Source organism: Lissotriton helveticus, chromosome 6, assembly GCF_964261635.1.
Source record: "Lissotriton helveticus chromosome 6, aLisHel1.1, whole genome shotgun sequence".
Lineage (NCBI taxonomy): Eukaryota > Metazoa > Chordata > Amphibia > Caudata > Salamandridae > Lissotriton > Lissotriton helveticus.
In genome coordinates, this window is record NC_136067.1 from 177519580 (window position 1) to 177536753 (window position 17174).

General features: G+C 42.7%; 1 protein-coding gene across 5 annotated transcripts in view; it reads right to left on the bottom strand.

The window, feature by feature from the left end:
• LOC144761272 (uncharacterized) overlaps positions 1-17174 on the bottom strand; it is a 266932-nt gene that overhangs the window by 192670 nt on the left and 57088 nt on the right. For all 5 annotated transcript variants that reach the window (XM_078646723.1, XM_078646722.1, XM_078646720.1 and 2 more), the window contains exon 4: positions 3454-3519. In XM_078646723.1, coding sequence (XP_078502849.1) covers positions 3454-3519 — 66 coding nt within the window. The remainder of the gene's footprint in view (positions 1-3453; positions 3520-17174) is intronic.

The following is a 17174-nucleotide window of genomic DNA, read 5'->3' on the forward strand; positions in this document are numbered from 1 at the left end:
GTAAATCTCCTAATAGGGAACTATCTGGCTAGAAATAGTTCCACAAATAACCCAAATATGCTCTAGGAAGGAGAGGTCCTCCTGTTCTTCGAAGAAACAGTCCTGCTCCTGTGATGATTTAGAGACTCTACACCATTCACTGATACAGGTCTCTTCTCAAAGTCAGAGCTGATTCTGATCTTAGAAAAGCTAAAACACAAATTTCCTACTCCATAGACTCATCTGGAAACAGTTAAGCCTTTCAAACACTCTATGTTAGACTTCTTCAGGATGGCCCGGTTACCATCTGTCAGTTCACAAAGTTGGGTCTACTACAACAGGTTTGGCAACTTCAGCCACTCCATTCCTTCAATTGCTGCACATCCACACAATCAGTTGTCATTTCTGTAGACTTCAGCACCTTTAAAAGTTTTGCGCTGTCCTCTCTGCACCATCAACGATGCAGCCTCTTGGTGCCACACTCGCTGAGCCAATTCCTACACTGATTTAACTCTTGATGTTGGCTCATGATATCCGACAGCTATAGAAAAGGTTTGAGCCTGTTTCAACAACAACCCTTTGGCTGAGCTCCTCTCTAAGACCCAGGGATCCATCTGGATAGAAGCTCTTAATCTGATGCAAATGCCTTATCCATGCCTCACAGAAGATAGTGACTTGGACAAGAAGGTAAAATGTAGCAAAGACCTTCAAACCAGGCCCAGCCACATGATTCTGGGTTTTGTTTTGGATATGAAGAAGAGTGGGTGGGCCAGAAAGCTGTTTTTGGGATAAGGGAAAAATCAACCAAGGGTTCGGAGACCTACGGTTATAAACTGACAACATAAACATATAAACAAAGGAAAACTTACATTTATTTGATAATGTGGGGCCTAAGAAATCGCATTAGTTGCCATTGTGTACTGTAATCCGGGGTATCGCAAACAGGGCATGGATGAAGACCTTGCCACAACGTGAGTGCCCACTGCATGGGTACAGTTCATCCACAGTAGATGTTCAGTGCTTGTGAGGCATTGGGATGCCCACTGATTAGGACAGATGCAAGCGTTTTGCTACAGCGGTACAAATGGGGCATGTCTGAAATGCATTCGCTTTGAATCCATGGGTGGCATGATATTAGAGCTGATCATTAATGGTGCAAAATCAGTATCTTTTATGTTTTGGATATTAATAGGGTTCTGTGGCAGTGGTTTTAACAACTATATTTTTTTGGAATTATATTATGATTGCATGAAAGTCTTCAATCGTTACATAAAATTCTGTCTCTAATGTTCGTATTACATTGAAGTTGTGATCTGTCAAATCCCCCTGTATTGATAAAATAACATAGCAGCTCAGCTGTTATAAATATTACAGCTGAATAGTGATATCATATTGTCAGATGACAGAGTCAGCAGCCAAGGTGAATAGCAGGCCACAGAGCACTATTACAGTTGCAGTTTAAAGAAGGAAAACAACAATTGCCTTTTACATTTTTTGGTCATTTTTCAAAAAATAAACATGGAGTCGCAGGAAGGAGAATTTAAATTTTGTACAAAATAGGTCTATTGAGAAAAATCTCTATATATATGTTTCAACATATTCTGTGCCACACCATTTTTTAATCTGACCCACTTTAAACTGATTCTAGTGTCTTTTTGTAACAAATTACTAACTGCTTTTTTGCGTCTTTTATTTCATAATACAGATTTTGGATTCGTTCTTCATGTCTGCAAACATAGATTCTCTTGTATGTGAAATATACAGACACCAAAGATTTAAGAGGCGTGTGTAATGGTTGATAGATGACCATGCATTGTAAGGAATTAAATACTGTCTGTCGTACATTAAGAGAATACCTCGGAAATCTATGACTCTAAAGAAATTCCTCAGTGACTGGTAATATCCTTGTGACGCATGCAAGGGGGTACTCTATCTGCTATATACATTTTCAAGTTTACTTGACCTTGTTGACATAAGATCAAACATGTTTAATAAACTGAAACTGATATCAGGAGAACCGTACATTGACTGATTATGAACTTTGCCAGTGTAGTTCTACATTATCCTGTCATATTACCTTGCTGCAAGGAATTGGATTTTTTTCTCTGCCACTAAGGGCCACCAACCATGACTGACAGCAGGGGATACAATAGTCGCCTTGTAACAAGCAGTATAAGTCCACTTCTTTGCAGTCAAAAATTCAGTCCAGGCAATTCAAGCATCAAGGTAGGCAAAGTGTGTGGCTTATCAAATCCCATAGGATGCAGCAGAATCGTGCGCCAGTTTGGTAACGGGACTATACCAAATGCTGTTCATAGCCCCTTTTTTCCTGCTTTTAAAAAAAATCTTTGACCTTTAACTTAATCACAACGTTTTAAAGTTTAAAAAAAAAAGAGATGAAACACAAATGTTTGCATCTTTGTATACTTCTTCACAGACTCGAAATGCATAGTTGTGTTTTAATGCTTATTTGGCCCCTTTCGTTTCATTCATTATTTTGGCTGATGCTCAGTTCTTAGGAAATCAAAAATTGGTAGCAATTCTGACTTTCCCCTTAAAACAGGGAATATACTGCCTCGGTCCTTTGTTGGCTGACCAATAACCTTTTGAAGTTCAATGCAGATTAAACAATGCTGCTGAATCACCTTTAGATCTGAACCTCCGTTTGGTTAGTCTCTCCTACTTGATTTCGATTTCTATTTTCAGAACACCAGAGGAAAAAAACTCAGCCCAGTTGAGTGTAGGGGAAGCGATATTCCTTCTAAAGTGCAAGTTGCCACACTTTAAAGATAGGCCTAGTGGCATCGCAAATACTTGGTATTTTAACGACCGTAGAAGCCACAAATTTGCACAACCAATTCCGCTTTGATGTTCTTTCAAATAATAATGTTTTAGAGCTTGGAGAGCATGGTTCTCAGCCACAAATAGTCAGTCAGCAGTCATATTTCCTGTCGGTGCCACTGCTGACTTAGCTTGCGGAAACCATACAGTAAAGGAGTTCGGACTGTCCCGGTAAGTGCATCAAATTATCTGCCCTACATAGAGCAGACTGATGTACATGTTTGTAACTTAGGACTTCCGGGTGACTTCTTTGAGGCATGGGTCAGCAGAGATCTTTGAATATGGTGGACGATAGCCTTGGCAGGGTGGTAGAGACAAATACCGCTGCAGTCCTGACAGACGGCGTGCTGCCCACCAAATTCTAAATGAGGTCCTAACTTCATTTTCGATATGCACACCTTTCTCTCAATTTCGTGTCACAGTATTTTCTTTCTCCTTATAAAAACCACAGTTTTCCAAAAACTTGTATAGCAAATGTAAATTTCAGATACCAATATATATGTTCATAATTTGGCAAAGCTAGTACTTTTGTAAGTTGCTATGCTTTATACAAATGGACATTATATATTTTCTTTAACTGGCACGCGGCTTGTATTCTAGACAAGTTCAACAGCTGGATTTTGGTATGCTTACCTATTGAAATCTCGTCTCTCGGTTTTTCTTCCTCCTTTTTCTCTTCTAGTGGGTTAAATAGTTGGCCTGAAACACAGATGATAGTTGCCATTGGAGAATATAAAAAGAGAGGATTAAGAGGGAGTGCATCTGCACCAAGGAGCATTAAATTCTAGAAAGAACCTTCACACACATTCTCATCGCTTCACTAGAAGGGGTTTTGACAGAGTGGGGCCAGAAGAAGCCCACGCCCCAGATCTGTTTATCCTATCACCCCCTTGGGTCCCAACACCTTAGATGTTGAATCTAAAAGAGGTAACGTGGGAAAAAGACACTGTGAACCTTCCCATACACCTCTATTTGTCAATCAAGCTTTCATTACAAATCAGTGTTCGTTTGAGGGTACATGATTGCTTAAAAAGTTCAAGTCTTTTACATGGTTCCTACATGGCCTCTTAATTGCTGCGAGCTGGGTGCGGTCGCTGTTTTGTCCACTGCTCTTCTTACTAAATTCTCCTGCCACTCGAAAGTGATTTAAATACGATACTCCTGTTACCTATTGATGGTGGACTTTTGAATAATGTCGTTTAGACTGGATTTGGACTTATTGCATTTTATACGTCCGCACTCCAGTATTATTTCATGCTTCAGCCTCTACCTTGGGGTTTACCCGTCTAATTCTCGCCATATGTATGTATACTTGTTGTTCATTCCGTGAAGTAAGACACCTGTTGTTGATTTTTCCTGTGTTCTTAATTAATAAAAGGAAATATTAAAAAAAATCAAGTCTGACCTTCTATGTTTGTGTGCATATATGTCTAGCTCTTTATATAAAGAGATGAAGAAATACACCAATATTAATACAGAGTCAGTTTAGACATTGTAAGCAGGCACAGAGAGCTTAGGTTTGGACCTCGGCAGTTAGTGGACAAAACTAGGTTATATTTTAAGACTACATCCTCCATTGACAGTAGTGCTACTCCCATTAGAATTTAGGGACAGAATCACAGTTTTTTCCATGGTTAAGTTGTCTTACATCCAGCTGTTTAATAGTAATTCACACCTAGAGCAGACGCAACAGCTTACATTGTTAGTTTAAACAATTCCTGTAAATATTACAGCCTGCACAAAATCACTGTATTAGTCATCATGTTTGATAGACAAATCACAACACAGATGTATTCCATGACATCTCCAGTAAGTGCCCATGCTAGTCAGTATTCATTTTAACAGGTTAGAGACCTATAATTCATGGCACATACAATATATACATATTACTGAATGCCTTTTGTGAGACAATAAATGTCAAGGGCAGAATGGACTACTTAGCTTTTCTTATCCGCTGTGGATAAGAGCAGCCACATCACATGCATGTATTGGTAGCAGCCTGACATCCCTGCTAAATGTTTTTCTGATTAGACTGACACCTTCAGTTGTCGGATACATTTCCAGATCTAAAGTCACTAAGGGGAAGGATGCATGTTGTGTTCACATGTACTTGCCTGCTTCGCGCTAGCATCCATAATATCTCGTGCTTACCTACCCCGCGCTGACATGCTTCGCGCTGGCATTCACGTGCATGTGTTTACCTTCAAATATATCTCGTGACATGTTTTATTTCAAATGTATATTCCTCGCTACACTGTACTGTTCATAACGTACCACACTATGTTATCATGTAAATATACATCAGTTACTACAGTTGCATGGAGCCATCGGATGTGTGCCGAGGATTGCCTCTTAACTTGGAATAAACTTACTTATCAAACTACTTGTTCTCCTGGATATTGACATAACAATTTGGCGACGAGGGACGGAGCATTCACGGACCATTAGGAGGCAATTTCCTGACACTTTACAAATTTTCGATGGATTTTAAACACACTACTAAATACGCGTGTGTTTCATCTCTCAACGGGACTTCAAAACTACAAGTCGGACTGTCTTAAATTCTACAAGTTAGAATGTCACCGATCTACTGTGGTTTGATCATATTTTAAACCTTCCTGCATACCTCCTCTTATCCTTTCTTCAATCTTCCGCTGCACCCTGCCTGAACATCTCCGTGTGAGTAATCGTAAAACGGAAGAGGATTGTGGGCATGAAAAGATCAGCGCATTTCCGTTAGACGCTACTCTTCACCCATTTTAGTAAAAAGGAAAGAGGTGACTTCCCGCTTCTCCGTTTTCCTTCAGTTTCTTTAAAAAAAAAAACGGAAGAAAGCATTTTTTGGCTTACGGAACGTGAGGAAGAAAAGGAAGGAAGGTGAATTCCTTGATTCCGTGGTACAGAACCACAACAAAACATCGCTTTCTCAAAGGAACTTGGAACTACTCGTTTTTCTTCTCCTTCATCAACTTACAAGTACTTTGATTTATCTGAATTGAATTTTACCATCCCGTTTTCTTTAACATTTAATTGATCATTTGTTTGTACTTTTATAGTGAATATTTATTAAGCCTTACAATCTACTCCATTATGTGTGCACAAGGATATACCCTTTCTCCACCACAAAGTTACTGGTCAGCAGGCAGTTCTCCTTGTATGCCATGGATAGAATGGAAGGCATATTTCTTAAATTACATAGAAACTTTAGATACAAATGGTAAGATGAAAGCTCCTGAAAAAAAAGGTATTTTCTTGCATTCACTAGGACCAGAAGGTTTAAAGGCATTTAATCAATTACCTATTTCACAAGCCAGTGGAGATATGAATGTCTTTGATAAGGCTATTTATGACTTTGATAAATATTGTTCTCCTAAAGTTTGTATAGGAATTTCTAGATTCAAGTTTTTTCAGAGAAAACAACAAACTGAAGAATCTGTTGATAATTTTGTATCATCTTTAAAAACCCTTGCATTAGATTGCAAATTTGGCAACTTACAAGAAGATTTAATTAGGGATCAAGTTGTCATGCACTCAAAGAATGAAACGATACAAGAGAGGTTGTGGATCAATGGTGATGAAAATTTAGATTTCATTTTATCCATTGTGAGAAAAGCAGAACTCTCTTGTAGGAGTGCACAACAAGTCAAAGGGAAAGAAGTATCTGTCAGTAAAGACATTATATCAAAGATTAACCAAAAGTACGATAACAAAAACAGAGATTTTTCAAAAAAGAAACAGATATTTTCTCAAAAAGGGAACTCAGAAGGTTCCAAAAGTAATTTAAGGTGTTTTAGGTGCAACAGTAAATCGCATTTAGCCAATGACAAAAGTTGCCCTGGTCTAAAACAAAAAATGTTCAAATTGTGGCTTAATGGGTCATTTCACTTCTGCATGTAGAAGGAGTAAAACTAACCAGAAGGTGAAATGCATTGAATTAAGCGACTATAGTGATGATGAGGATCTCAAAGATTACTCTAACAACTGTTCCTTTGTTCTTAATATAAAAGAATCTACCATTCTGAATGTTAATGATACCACTATTAAGAAAAAACCCTTATGTGATATGATTATTGGTGGTGTAAAGATCAACATGTATGCAGATTCTGGATCTCCTTATTCTATTGTGTGTGAATCTGTTTGGAAAAAAATGTTTGTTCCCAGATTGAGCAGTCATCTAGAGGAAAGTGACATCAACCCAGAAGGGTATTCCGGTGGAACAATAGATATTTTAGGGTTCAGGACTCTAATCTTCAGATTTAAAAATAGAAAATGTATTGCAAAATTATATGTTTCTAAGAAAGGTCCTTCAGTGCTTAGTTGGTTTGATTGTGGAAAACTTGACATCATACTTGATCCCAATAGTCCAAATCCTGTAATGTTAGTTGATGAACAGAATGGGATTTCTTCACTAATGTTAAGTAAATTTCCTAACGTTTTTTCTAAAGGTATTGGGAAGTTAACCAATTTTAAACATGAAATTCGATTAAAAGAGAATTCTTGCCCTAAAATACATAAAGCAAGAAATATACCTTTTGCTGTCAGAGAAGAGGTGAAAAATGAATTAGATGGTTTGGTGGAAGAGGGCATAATAGAAAGAATCGAATCATCTGAATGGATTTCGCCCATAGTGGTTGCCAGACGAACCAATGGTAAAGTGAGACTCTGCATTGACCTTCGCCACCTCAACAATAACATCATTGTAGATCAGTTTCCTCTTCCCCGCATTTCAGAGATGCTATCTGTAGTTGGTGGTTCAAAGTTTTTCTCAACCATAGATTTATCTGCGGCTTATCACCAGATAGAACTTAATGAGAAAAGCAAAGATTTAACCGCATTCATTACACCTTTTGGATGTTTCAGATTCAACAGGATGCCTTTTGGCTTGGCATCTGCAGCAGCCATTTTTCAAAGAATAATGCAAGATATCCTGAAAGACTGCAAAAATGCCATCTGCTTTCAGGATGATATTCTGGTGTTTAATGATGACAAAGATAAACATATCGCTGCTTTAGAAGAGGTGTTAAGTGCACTTAATGTACATGGCCTCACTATAAAGCATGAGAAATCTAAATTTGGTGTTCATTCCGTGAATTATTTAGGACATGAACTCTGTGAGGAAGGTATCAAACCTAAACCTTCTCTCTTAGAAGCAATTAAGTCTGCACCTCATCCTCAATCAAAGGATGATGTAAGATCATTTTTAGGATTAGTAGAATTCTACGCAAGGTATGTACCTGATTTTTCATGCAGAACATACAACATTAGGCAGTTAATAAAGAATAGGATTGTTTTTGAATGGACTGATGAATGTGAGAAGGAGTTTCGTGATGTGAAAAGTGCCATTTGCTCTGCAAATGCTCTTGCTTGTTTTGAACCATCTTTACAAAATATCATCACTACTGACGCTAGCTCGAAGGGCCTAGGAGCTGTGTTTACTCAAAAGACTAAGGAAGGAAAAGAAGTAGTTATAGCACATGCTTCTAGGGCTCTTACCCCTGCTGAAGAAAAGTACTCCACAATAGAAAGAGAGACTTTAGCGTGCATATGGGCTTTAGAACATTTCAGAGTATTTATTTGGGGCAAAGAGTGTGTACTGAGAAGTGATCATAAACCACTGGTACGCCTTCTTACCACTGAAGGAATGTTAAGAGCCTCTGCCCGCATTGCACGCATGTCAATGCGCTTACAGGATTTCATTTACGACATACAATATGTACCCGGAAAAGAAAATGTTTCCGCTGATTTCTTGTCTAGGATGCCCTTACCTATTCAAGAAGATTTACATAATGAATGGGACGATTTTCAAATTGCTTTGATTCATGATGAAGGCCCTATTTCCATAGATCAGACTCTGTGGAAAGAGAAATATGAAGTTGATGAAACTTTAAAATGTGTGACAGAATATATTACAAGCGGCTGGCCTGAAAAAAAGTATCTTGATTCTAGTTTAAAGAGCTACTGGGAAGTAAGATCAGAACTTTCATGTTGTGATGACATCATTAAGAGAGGGGAACGTATTGTCCCACCGATTGGTGTGAGGAAAACTATTGTCTTACAAAGTCATGAAGGACATAGCGGCATGGTCAGAACTAAACAGCAAGTTAAGCGTCTATTTTGGTGGCCTGGGATAGATGTATTTATTGAGCGAATGGTGAGGAATTGTGTTATATGTGCGAACTCTGACAAGTCTTTAGTCACTCTGAAGCCAAATATGGGGGCGCACACCATTCCTGACAATCCATGGGAGACCATAGCTATTGACATTATGGGCCCTGTCGGTTGTGATTCTAAGTATGTAATTGCAGCAATTGATGTTTTTTCTAAGTGGCCTGTGATCAAAATTGTTCAAGGAATAGATACTGATTCAGTACTTTGTTTCTTAGATAGAGTTTTCATTGAAGAAGGACTGCCAGTAAGGATTATATCTGACAATGGAGTTCAATTCAATTCAAAGAAAGCCAAAGATTATTTTACAAGGCTTGGCATAACACATTCTACCACCTCACTATATAATCCCAGTGGCAATGGAGTTATAGAGAGGTTCAATAGAGTTCTCAAGAGTGCCATACAGGCTGTTGGCAAAGATGATAAGAAATGGGAGGTTGAAATCTTCAAAAAAATATGGATGTATAGAACAACCATGAACTCAATGACTGGTTATTCCCCGTTTGAAATCATGAGAGGGAGAACTCCTAGAACCAAGGTGAATCCATCATGGTTAGTAAAGTCATCTTACTCCAGTGTAGACCTGAAGAAGGTCAAAGAGAACCTCATTCGTACACATTGTTCTAATAAGAAACATTTTGATGAGAAATATGGTTCTAAAACAGATCCAAAATTAGAAATTGGGATGATGGTGAAAGTTAAAAAACCCTGGAAAGTCAAGAAAGGAGAAAGTGTGTTCATGGGTCCTTTTGAAGTCATTGAAATCTTAAAAAACTCTGTAAGATTATCAGACAATAAAGTCTGGAACCTAAGTAGAATTGCCATTCTCAAAGCTGATAAAAGTGTTTATCATAAAGATTCTACGTTAAAAAATTCTGACCTTTCACATATAGATGAGGATTTGAGTAGAAACACTGTATTAGATGAACCTTGTTGCTCCACCTCCAACAACACCAATCTTAGTGGAGATGTAACACCTTGTTATTCCAGCACCAGCAATTTCAAGCAGAGTATTCCTCATTCCCATAATGATAATGTACCTTTACAGAAAAGAACCACTAAAAAACCAGGATGGTTGTCAGATTTTGTTGCCTATATAATGGGAAAATTTTGAGTTTTAATTTTTTAATTTTTTGTTCATTTTATAAGGGAGGAAGGTGTGTTGTGTTCACATGTACTTGCCTGCTTCGCGCTAGCATCCATAATATCTCGTGCTTACCTACCCCGCGCTGACATGCTTCGCGCTGGCATTCACGTGCATGTGTTTACCTTCAAATATATCTCGTGACATGTTTTATTTCAAATGTATATTCCTCGCTACACTGTACTGTTCATAACGTACCACACTATGTTATCATGTAAATATACATCAGTTACTACAGTTGCACGGAGCCATCGGATGTGTGCCGAGGATTGCCTCTTAACTTGGAATAAACTTACTTATCAAACTACTTGTTCTCCTGGATATTGACTTAACAATGCAGGAGAAAATTTCAAAATGTTTCTGTTAGGAGAGTCCCTGGGCAGTTAGTGATTGAATAGTCAAGGCATCCTTTCATGCATCCTGCATGGAGCAGTATTGTTGTTGTGTCTCCGTTTGGGCATACCTAATATAAGAACAAAAAGGTGGATTTTTTCCATGATTTCCCTGGGAGGGAATCAAAGTGGTTGTGTTCTAAAGTTTCAGCCACCATCAGATACCCTGTCAGGTTTAGGGGTGAAAATGGCGCACTGTGAGCTAGCAGCTAGGAATTGGGTCAAACTGTTCTGATGATATGAGTGGACAAAGTTCCCATTTTTCGACGCATATATTGTCCAAAAACACAGTCCTACTTGATTAGTAGGAACTGTAGCAAAGTAGGATCTGCTTTCATGGTCACCCCCAATTTTTTCTGGTGTCTTTATGTTTTACTGACTAGTCGTACTGGGATCCTGCTAATCAGGACCCCAGTCTCTTTGCTTCTTTCCTAAATTTGAAATTGTGAGTACGTAGATACACTCCAAATTGGCTACCGATGTACCCTTGTAAGTCCCTAGTATATGGTACTAAAGTACCCAGGGAATAAGGACACCAGGGGTCTCCCATGGGCTGAAGCCAGTATTATGTCATCCATTTGAGACCGCTCAAATTGTGAATACAGGCCTGCCATTGCAGCCTGTGTAAGCTGGTGGTAGCACCACTTACAACAGATATAAGTTTCCTTATATCTGAGCTCACTACACTTTAAACCTATGTCACCCCTAAGGCAGGCTTTTCAATACTGAAGGCAGGGTGCTCGGTTAAAAGTGTGAGGGTGCCCTTGCATAAGCAGGACACCCCAACGACCATACTCCCAGGTTGTAAGTGAATCAGCCATTGCGATATATAGAGTGGCCATGCATCATTATGCAAAGCTATCTCTAAACTGGCTGTAACCAACCCTGTTGTGTTTGGTGTTAAATATGTTGGAATCAGGAGGGGCGTGGCCACGGAGGCAACCAAGATGGCTGACTCTGCTTGAAGCTCCGCCGGTCGGGCTTCCAAATATACATTTAATCATGGGATAATCCACTCCTGAGCCCAGCAACACACATCCATCCTGCAGCGGTCCCGATTTGTTGCCCTCCAGCATACGAGCATTGTTGTGGGACGGCGTGAGGAGCGAGAACGGCGGAGGGGAGCGAGGGCCTCACTGCCCTCTCCTATGGAATCCCTAGCTGCGCCCGGCCAGACGGTGAGTGCCGCGCCCTGGCTGCGTTCTGCGCCCACTCGCGGCGCTCGGTGCGCCCTCTCTCTCTCCCCTGTCCCGTCCGTGGTCAGGCCGTGCTTTTCCCGGTCACTGGGACGCGCCCGTGGCTCTCAGGCCTTCGGCGCGGTCCTGCCCGGTGGGCAGGGGGGTCTGGGTTGGGTGTTCTGTGGGCCCGGAGGGGCTGCGGGTGTTGGTGCCCACCCTGCTTTGTGGCGGCCCCACCTATCTCTCACTGACTTCACCCCAGCCGTGGCGCTTTTTTCTTTACACCTGCCTTCCTGCAACAAGCCGGTTGACCGGGCCTAGCGATTGCTTGCTGCTCTACCTGAGCTTTCCACCTCGGCCAACTGGTGGATATTGCTGCTGTATATCGCAGTTATAGGGAGACTGTCCTGGGGCTGGATTGGGGCGAGTCTGCTGCCCCCCCACTGCGGAGCCATTTTAGAGTCACGGGGCAACCTCCGAAGGGATTGACGCGGCATTTTGCTTCCGCCACTTGGCCTCTGGCATTGTGACTTTGCGCCATAACAGTCTCCTTACTGGTCAAAGGATAAATTACGGACCTAGGCGCTGTCCTTATTTGCCTTGTCGCTGGTAATCCCTCGAAACCATATTGGCAGACTGCGTCCTTGCCAACACCTCTGCCAGTTCCTCGAATGTGATAGTGCGTGATCCTTCGCTGTACCTAGTTTCACCCCTGCTGTGCGAGGTCATCGATCTCTGCCACATTGCTGACCCACCGCTGCCTACCACCCCCCAGCTTCCAATATGGGGAAAAGAGATCCAAATCATCGGAAACTCAGCTTTGATAAAGCCTCTCTCCTCACCGCTGATGCCCCTCCTTGCTCCTCCACGGGCGCTATGAAGTCTTCTGACTGGGATGGCGCGACCTCTTTGGTCACCGCCATGATGAGTGAGATGAGGGTCAGTTTCAAGTCGCTGGACAGCCTATTCGACAGCCTCGAACAAAAACTGGCCGAAATGGGGTCTAAGGTGCAGGCTCACGACCGGCGGTTGGATGTAGTGGAGTCCAGAGTTTCGGACATAGAAGACAACGCATCAAAATCGTTGAAGCGGCTGGAGTGAGCCGAAAAAATCCTCAAAGAAGCAGCCATCAAGAACGAGGATCTTGAAGCGCGTAGCCGACGCAACGATAACCCCATCCTTGGCGTGGCAGAGGCGACATCAACGGGACGCATGGATATCTTCGTGAAAAAACTACTCATTGACCTGTTCGGCAGAGAGGTATTCACGCAGGGGTTTGTGGTGGAGCAAGCCCATAGATCTTTGGGTCCCCATCCTCGCCCTGGCTTACCTCCACGCCCCATCATTGCAAGACTCATGAATTTCCGTGACCGCGATGCTGCCCTTCGAGCAGCGCGTGAGAAGGGTGAGGTCCAGTGGCAGGGCAGCACATTGTCTCTTTTTCCTGACTTAACCTTTATGGTCCAGGAGGCGCGACGTAAATACAATGGTGTCAAGGCTACCCTGAGGAGCCTGGGCCTTAAGTATGGTATGCTCTATCCAGCACGACTAAAAGTGGAAGTTGCCGGCAGGTTCTGCATTTTCGACACCCCCACGGAGGCGCAGGAGTTTTGCCAGAACTATAAAAAACATGGGTCGGGTGCAGCTGTTGCTTCCGGTTCGCTTTCTCCAGAGCAGAACGATTCACAAAACAGCATAGAACTCTTTACATACCCGGGAACTGGCTGATGATCCATTATTCCATATCCTTTTATTTTTGCTGTGTTGCATGATTAAGTACATTCCTTGTTCATTCTTGACTTGACATAGTGGTCTGCCTGACCGACGTGACGTTACTGCCCCACATGGCGGATGCCTTTCTTCTTTTGCTTTTTGTGGGCTTCTTTGAAATTGTTTAATGCTTTCCCAATTGGTCAGTGTCATGCATATTAACACGTTCCACTAAAAGATTGCAATGGGTTTGCCTCTTGGGGGTTGACAAGAGGCTGGGTAGTGGGTGGGGGGCGGGTTTTGTTTTGTTTTTCCTCATTTATGAATGTTGCATCATTTATCATGCCTTTGCGTTGGGATGCAGTAGCGCACAGTGCAGATTGTCTTTGATATGGTTTATTACATGGCCAAGTTAGGCCTTCAGCTCGGGTCATCCGAGCTTTCGCTGATGTCCTGGAATGTTCGGGGGCTGAATAATACTAAAAAGTGTAAGCAAGTCTTCAACTATATAACTAGACACAAGGTTGACATTGCCTTTTTGCAGGAGACACATTTGTCCCCCTCTGACACCTCTCAGGTTGCCAGGAGCTAGGGTGCTCACCGTTTTTTTCACATTATAGCAGATACTCAAGAGGAGGAGCCATAATTATACACAAACGAGTGCCATTCGCTCTTTACAATAGCATCACTGACAAAGAGGGCCGATATCTGATAGTCACGAGGACCCTTCTGGGACACAATGTCACATTGGTTGGGGTCTATGGCCCCAACATCGATTCCCCTTCTTTTTTCCAAGATCTACAGTTGCACCTTTTCAAGCTCGATCCTGGATTGCTAATTGTTGGAGGGGACTTTAATTTATTGTTGAATCCCACTAGGGACAGCACGTCCTCTTACCCCGACACTAAAGCTAGATCGCGCCCAGTACTGCTTGACATATGCACACACTTCTCCTTAATTGACATCGAGGCAAGGCTACACCCAATGATTCCTGATTACACCCACCACTCCGGGTTTCACAATACCTGGACCAGAATTGATTATTGGCTCCTCTCCCCTGGGGTTGCTGGTTGGGTTGAGAACCTTCTCACGCTCCCTCGCACGCTGTCGGACCACTCTCCAATAGGTCTTAAATTGAAGGTCCCCAGATTGGGTGGATATGAGAGACAGTGGTGATTTCCTGGGAGAGCACTTGCTGACCCCGTTTTTGTTGAGGAAGTTAGACAAGCCATTGAGGAATATTTCGACCACAACACAGGGACTGTGGATTCTTGGGAGGTTCTTTGGGAGGGATTCAAGGCTACCATTCATGGTGTTTGCATTGCCAAGCATGTTGGTGTTTTAAGAGACATCCGTTCTACGCTGTCCTGCGTTGAGAGGGACATTGCTGTATTAGATAGGGAACTATTACGGAATCCCTCCGGTGAGAAGGAAGCCAAACGTCTGTCGTTAATGATGGAGTTTAGAGACGAAGCAGACAGGGAACTGAAGTTTTTGACCAAACAATACACGGCACGGCAGTACGGGGAGGGTGACAGACCCGTCAGACTTTTGGCACAGTTACTTCGCCCCCCTTATAACTCGTCTTTTATCACAGAAATTGTGGGTCTACGGGGTGATAAAATTCATTCCACGCCAGAGATTTGCAACACCTTCCTGTCCTATTATAAAACCTTATATACATCCACACTGTCAGATGACCAAGGGGACCGAGGTGACTCCCTCAACGAGATTGCTAGGGTCTATCTTGAAAAGCACATGAAGGAATTTCTAGCTACACCCATCACTCAGGACAGCATAGTTGAAGCTATTGAGGCATTACGAGGTTACTCAGCGCCAGGCCTAGACGGCTTTTCTGCCGAGTTCTACAAGGCCTACAAAGGGATCTTAGTCCCGCGCTTAGTGGAAGTATATGCTGAGGCACTTGAAACGGGCTGTCTGCCTCCCACGTTCAGAGAGGCGGTCATCATTCTTCTTCCCAAGTCAGGCAGGGACGCCACATTATGCAGCTCATACGGACCTCTCTCTTTATTAAACCTCGACTATAAGATCCTGGCTAAGGTTATCGCCATTCGGCTTTCATTGCTGATGGAGGTTATCATATCCCGGGCACAGTCTGGATTTGTCCCACATTGCTCCACTTCTCTGAACCTGAGGACCCTTTTTTCTGTTTTGCATCGCGTGGACCCATCCACGCCGGCTGCCGCAAACCTTCTTGACGCTGAGAAAGCGTTTGACTCTTTGGAGTGGCCCTTCTTCCTGTCCTTCATGAGACGCATGGGCATGCCAGACTGTTTTGTCTCTACAGTGGCACTATTATACACTGCACCTATGGCCAGGCTGTGCCTTAATGGCACCATCACTGAGCAATTCTCCTTATCGCGTGACACACGAAAGGGATGCCCCTTATCCCCGCTACTCTTCATACTGGCAATGGACCCTTTGGTCCGCCATTATCAAGAAAAACATTTACACCGGGGGCTCCAGTTCTGCACAGGTCCTCTTTTGATATCTCTGTACGCGGACGACACAATCTTATATGTCAGAATGCCTCACATTAATCTTGAACTACTTATTTTGGAAATAACTCGTTTTGGCAAATTCTCTGGTCTACGCATCAATTGGCACAAATCAGTTATCTTTCCGCTCACTCCGAGCACTACAGCATGGAATTGCTCTTTCCCTCTTGAATGGAGTCAAGACTTAGTCAAGTATTTGGGGGTCCATATCCATCTGGACACCGCCGCCATCATTAGACTGAATTACGGTAGCGCGGTTGATTTATTAGAGAGCCAGATTAAGAGGTGGATTCGCCTACCCTTATCTATTGCCGGGAGCATTGCTATAATTAAAATGGTTGTACTTCTTCGCTTTTTATATCTTTTTAATAATATCCCTATTCCTCTCACCAAAATTTTCTTCTCCCAATTGCGTTTCTTGTTATTGTGATTAGTCTGGGGTGACAAAAACCGCGTGTTACCTGGCAGGTTTTGACTCTCCCATATGAACGAGGCGGCTTTGGTGTTCCTGATTTTTGTCTTTATTTTTTTAACTAGCAGCCCGTCCCAACGTTGTCCGGGTATAAAATAAAATGTGTGTATTTGGCAAGGGCAATTTATTTTAAAATCTCGCGGTAGACAACATTTTTTGTTTCAATAGAATAGGGACGTAGAAGGCCCAGCTGCAGCCCTGGTTGATGTTAGCAGGCGCGTGTAATTGGTGTAGTGATCCGCCGCCTGAGCCCGGCTATAGCCCTGTTTGATGTTAGCAGGCACGTGTAATGTCGTTGAATGAGAGAGTTATCAGCCGCCGGTAAATCCGTTTAATGAGAGAGTTGAGTGACAGCGAGTAGGAGAGGCTGCAGTAATCGTCCCCGCAGACACGCTCATTTGCGTGTTCCCCCGCTTGAGGCCCAGATGCAGGCCTGTTTGATGTTAGCAGGCGCGTGTTCCCCTGCTTGAGGCCCAGCTGCAGCCCTGGTTGATGTTATCAGGCGCGTGTAATTAGTGTAGTGATCCGCCGCCTGAGCCCGGCTATAGCCCTGTTTGATGCTAGCAGGCACGTGTAATGTCGTTGAATGAGAGAGTTATCAGCCGCCGGTAAATCCGTTTAATGAGAGAGTTGAGTGACAGCGAGTAGGAGAGGCTGCAGTAATCGTCCCCGCAGACACGCTCATTTGCATGTTCCCCCGCTTGAGGCCCAGATGCAGGCCTGTTTGATGTTAGCAGGCGCGTGTTCCCCCGCTTGAGGCCCAGCTGCAGCCCT